At 52.3% G+C, this 4,845-nt stretch overlaps 1 protein-coding gene across 1 annotated transcript in view; it reads right to left on the reverse strand.

Annotated features, from left to right (window-relative positions):
* Positions 1-165: 165 nt before the first annotated feature.
* Positions 166-4,845, reverse strand: part of UBN1 (ubinuclein 1) — a 19,161-nt gene continuing 14,481 nt past the window's right edge. The window contains exons 14-17 of the mRNA XM_010134730.1: positions 4,143-4,845; positions 2,839-3,091; positions 2,445-2,534; positions 166-218 (exon numbers count right to left, since the gene is read on the reverse strand). The exon at positions 4,143-4,845 is cut by the window's right edge and continues 8 nt beyond it. Of these exons, the coding sequence (XP_010133032.1) occupies positions 166-218; positions 2,445-2,534; positions 2,839-3,091; positions 4,143-4,845 (1,099 nt within the window). The remainder of the gene's footprint in view (positions 219-2,444; positions 2,535-2,838; positions 3,092-4,142) is intronic.

Raw genomic sequence — 4,845 nt, forward strand, 5'->3', positions numbered from 1 at the left:
TAGCTCTGAAAGCCTCCGAGCAAACGCTCCTGGTTGGGGTTAAGTCTCGCCAGTTGTCGGGAGGAAAAAAAAAAGGAAAAAAATGACACAGCCGGTATTTGAAGCTCATGACCTGTTCCGCTTGGGTTTATTCTATGTGTGCTCTAGCTCCCCTCCTCGCAGATGTCACAACTTGCGCTGCTGCGTGTTGGACCCTTTGCCGTGAAGCTGAGAAGCATCTGAAAGAAAATAAAACCACGTGGGAAAGGGGGTTCGGTGTCAGCTCCAGGGAGCTGCAGGCAGCCGGGACAGCCAGATCTCTCCGCACAGGGAGATCCGCTTTTCCCTTCCAGCACCAAGGGACGGGAGTGAAGAGGACGGACATGCTTGGAGACATCTCACAACTGCCTCTGCACCAGGGTAAGGGGCATGGGAAGCACTGAGGGTCTCCTGTAGCTTCCCAGCAAAAGCCCCAGGGCACAGATTCAGACTGCTGGTGGACTGTGCCCTTCCCCGAAAGCCACCCTGCCACATCTCCCCATGGAGGAAACTGGAAATACATGGTGCTGGCTGCCTTGCAGCTCAAGGTGGTTTGAAATAACACCTTCGCCATTGTAATGAAGGTTTTAGGCGATCACTGATAGCAAGAGGAATTCTCAGGAGTCTTAACTACTGAAGGAACAGATGTGGAAGGAAAAGAAAAAACGCACTGAAGAGAGAAAAAAAGAAGAAAGTTTAGGGAAGCAGAATTTTTCCAGGAACAATTAAAACTACCATCAGACTGTGATGAACAAATGGGTGTACTGAGATGCGCAGTTAAGCAGCAGTGCAGCAACAGCTTCTCCTCCAGGACAAGGACAGGCCTTTCCATGCAAGAGCTCAATCCCGGCACGTTACGTTTCTAAAGCGGCCAGAGCCATTGCCCCAGCGCCAGCCCCTCCACCAGCAAACGCAGCAGCAAGCACACACAAGCGGGCGCTGGATGCTCCTTGCTCAGAGGCTCGTTGATGACTTCCATTTGAGACATCATTTGAGAAAGCAGGTCCCTGCAGAAGCTGACTCAAAGTCAATTTTTCCTCACTATTCTTAGTCACCTTTTGCCTACTCGCAGCTTCTGGCACTTTGTCCTGCTTCAGAGCAGCCAATCATCAAAAAGTTCATTTGTTACCAGCTTTATATGCAACAGTGAAGTAACTGCTCTGAATTCCCTCAAAGAGCAGGACAGAGAACTCCCCCTCAGTGACACAGAACACAATTTCCACCCCATGTTCAGACTGCAATCAATCACCTCACTGCGGATCCACCAAGAGGAGGGAAGGGTCTGTCCCATCAGCGGTAACTGTTAGTACCTTCTCCTGCTCCACCGCACTGGAGAGATCCAACAACCCACCTCAGACAAACCTCAGTGAAAGCAGCAAAGACCACAGATTATTTCAGTTTTCCAGGACACTGCATCCTCCTTCCTTCAGCAAAGGAACCCTGGGCTCAGCCAGCAAGAGCCTTTCTACCCCGAGGACTGCTCCAGGAGGCCACATGAACTCCACAGAAGCTTTAAGGTTGGAAAAGACCTTTAAGATCAGAATCCACCTGTTAACACCACACTCCACAGCACGTTGTCCACACATCTAAGGGCCTCAGTGCCTCGACATGAGGCCAGCTCATCCACTCCTGAATCACGTTGCCCAGTAAGATAATCGCTCCAGGAGTGGGTACTAAGGCAGTGGCACCGCAGAACACTCCATCAAACCAGCAGAAACAGCAGTGCCCGACGGGATCAGCAACACTACGAAGCGGCTAGCCCGATCTGCTGGCCCTGTATGGATCTCCCTTACTTCTCTCCTTCCTCCACGTATTTCCACATGCTCCCAGCCTGCCAGGCAGGGCTCCATTTGCAAACACAGAAGGTGCTCTCCGGAGATCTCCTGTTTGTGCATCACTCCTGCTGGCATCAAACTGGGGCAGCAATGCACTTAAGTGCAAAAATCACCAAGTTGTCACCACCAAGCACAGCAGTCTCCATTTATGCTACAAACTTGTCAAGAAGGAGATGCAGGCAATTAGCTCAGCGCACAGACGCGAGACATCTCCAGTCTGACACATTTTATACAGGTCACCAGTAACAAAACTGCACACAGCCAGAATACTCAGTCCTGGCAGACTGCACGTAAACAGGCACAGCTTTAATCCTGCCAGCACGATTCTCCATCGCGACGCAAGTGGCAAAGCTGCGCACCTCCAGGAATCGATGCTTGCTATAAGCACTGATGGCTCATCGTTCCAGCCACACACCAGTTTGCCCTGGTTAACTGGAGAGCTACGCCTCGCGGGGTACCTCAGGCTTCAGCGACAACCGTGCCAGGCAGACAGCATGGACCAGCACATTGCTTTCACCCCTAGAGGAAGGATCTGCCGAGATACAGGTGGCTTCCAGCGCAAAAGACAAACATGACCGTCTGACAAGTTACCTGGCAAACTTTGCGGTAAATGAGCGGACAGGGCAGAATGTGGGAGTGGCGCTGCATGGTGGGGGCTGGAGTGCAAGCCAGCTAGTAGACCTAGAGAGAAAAAACAAAGAGAGGAGAGGGAAAAAAAAGAACAAATACACGAAGACAGAAACAAGCAGAGGAGCTGCAGCAGTCAGCCTATAGCTCAGCTTCCGGCTATTGGGACTTCTGGGCTACCGATAGGGTTGTGCTCACTCGCCTCCAAACGCAACTGCTGGAGATATAAATGCATGAACTACAGCGTGAAGCGACAGCGAGGGAGATGGACTGGTCCGCAATGGGTTAACACAGCAGAGCACTGGTGGTGGTGTTACCTGACAGCACAGGCACAAGGAGCACACGGGAGGATACTCACTGTGGCCGAGGCCGTGGTGGAAAGTTCCTGGAGCAGGTCCCGTAACTATGGCGTCCTTCGAGACTCCCGCTTTGGGGGAGGCATCGGAACTGAAGGAGATGACATGAAGAGGGAAGGAATGGATCGGAGAGATGATACCTAACGGGGTGGAGCTCAGGGCGGCCGGCAGCTTTGGGTTGCTGGGCTTGTAGGATGGAGCCAGTACGCTCAAGGAAGAAGAACTCGTTAGCAGCACAGCTCCACTAGTTCCTTTCTGAAAAGAATGGAAAAGGCCAGTTAGGAGTGGGAAAACTCAGGCACGGCATCACTCATACTGAAAGACCTGCAAAACATGGAGTGCTCAACAATTCCTACTTGAGGGAAGCACCCAAGAGCTGACAGCTGTGTCTCAGGACCAGAGAAGGAACGTGGGCTGAGTAGAGCATTTTCAGGCCCATTTAAATATACTCAGTTAATGGCCCTCCTCTTCCCCTGTGCCACAAAAGGTCGCAGGTACAAGCAGCCAACAACAAGATAACACAACATGATGCATTAGCAGCGATTACTCTGTTGCTGTCGGTGACAATTAAGGTCCTTATGCCATTAAATTCAATGGGTGGATAACCCAAGCCTGTGTAGGTAACCCAGGAGTCCTTCATGAGATGTTACATCCCCACAAACTCAGACCCTGAATTCCGCTGCGTGCCACAGAGCTTGATTCCAAACATCGTTTCAGGAGCATATGGGAGTAACTGGGAGGCACAGAAAGGGGACCAAGATGAGCACCACAGCAAGCAGGGCTGCATGGTTAGTTTATAGCCCAGTATCACTCCTTATTTGTTCTACAGTCATGAAAAAGTGGCAATAGTACTGAAATTACTTGTGATAAATTAAGGCAGGCCAAGTTTGCAGACCTAATTAACGACAGAACGATCATTATCATTTTAATTTACGCCACAATTTTTACCTCTCATAAGACCTTGCCTTACCGCAGTTCCTCCTGACCCAAACAGGAGCCCTACTGTCCCCGTACCTCACAAAGCCAGGGCAGGAATGTTACAGAGCCCAGGCCAAAACTGCCACCTGGAAGGTACCACGGTATTTTGACTAGTTGAAAACGAAAGCTGGAATTGTGGAGCACGAGCCCGCGGCAGAGGCCAGCACTTCCCAGCCCGAGCAGCCAAGATCCAGACAGTCATTCAACAATTTCAGGGTGTTCTTTTGAAGTCATCACTTTACAGCAGCTCTGACCAAGGCAGGAGATGGCCTGACACAAGGCCACACGTTCTCCTGGCTTCAGGCTGGGCCAGCACAGCCCTGCTTACCGGCACAGAGGTAGAAGATGCAGTGCTGCTAACAACAGCCGGCTTTAGGGAGGAGGTCAGCAATTTGGCCACCCCTTGAGTGCCTCCACTCGAATCTCCATTTGAACCCCCAGGAGGGGCCACCAGAGTCAGCTTCTGCGAAACAGCCGTCTTCTTCACCGAGGAGCTTGAGGACGGGCGGCTGGATGGCTGGCCTGGGGCAGGGGTCTGCACACTGGGCAGCAAGTTCCCGGAGGAGCAGCCCTGGTTTCCAGAAGTGCCAGATGAGGAGCTGCTGGAAGAAGCCCCATGCTTGGAGAGCGAACCAGAAATGAAGGGTGATTTGTAAGATTGCCCTGAAGAGCTGGAGCCAACTGAGTGCTTTCCTGCATAGCTAAGCGACAAGGTGGAGGAGCCTGGGCTCTTGTGGGAGCTGCTGGAGTTTTGAGCGCTGCCTGGTGACGCAGAGGAATGGAAGCTCTGAGCTTTGGTTGATGACTTGACCTGCTGGAGGAGGGAGCGTTGGGGCAGCAGGGAGGAGGACTTGGGATTCTGCAGTTTGACAAAGGGAGGCGGGGAGGTGAAGGTTTTCTGTAGCTGGCTGCCTGAGTGAAAGACCTTCACCTGAGAGCCTGGCCCTGCAGCAGAGCTTGGCCGGGTCAGGCTGTGGTGCTTCTGTTTAGCCTGGTGCACGTCAGGAAGGATCTTGCTGGGGGAGGCTTGG

This window comes from Buceros rhinoceros, unplaced genomic scaffold (assembly GCF_000710305.1).
Source record: "Buceros rhinoceros silvestris isolate BGI_N320 unplaced genomic scaffold, ASM71030v1 scaffold24054, whole genome shotgun sequence".
NCBI classification, from domain to species: Eukaryota; Metazoa; Chordata; class Aves; order Bucerotiformes; family Bucerotidae; genus Buceros; species Buceros rhinoceros.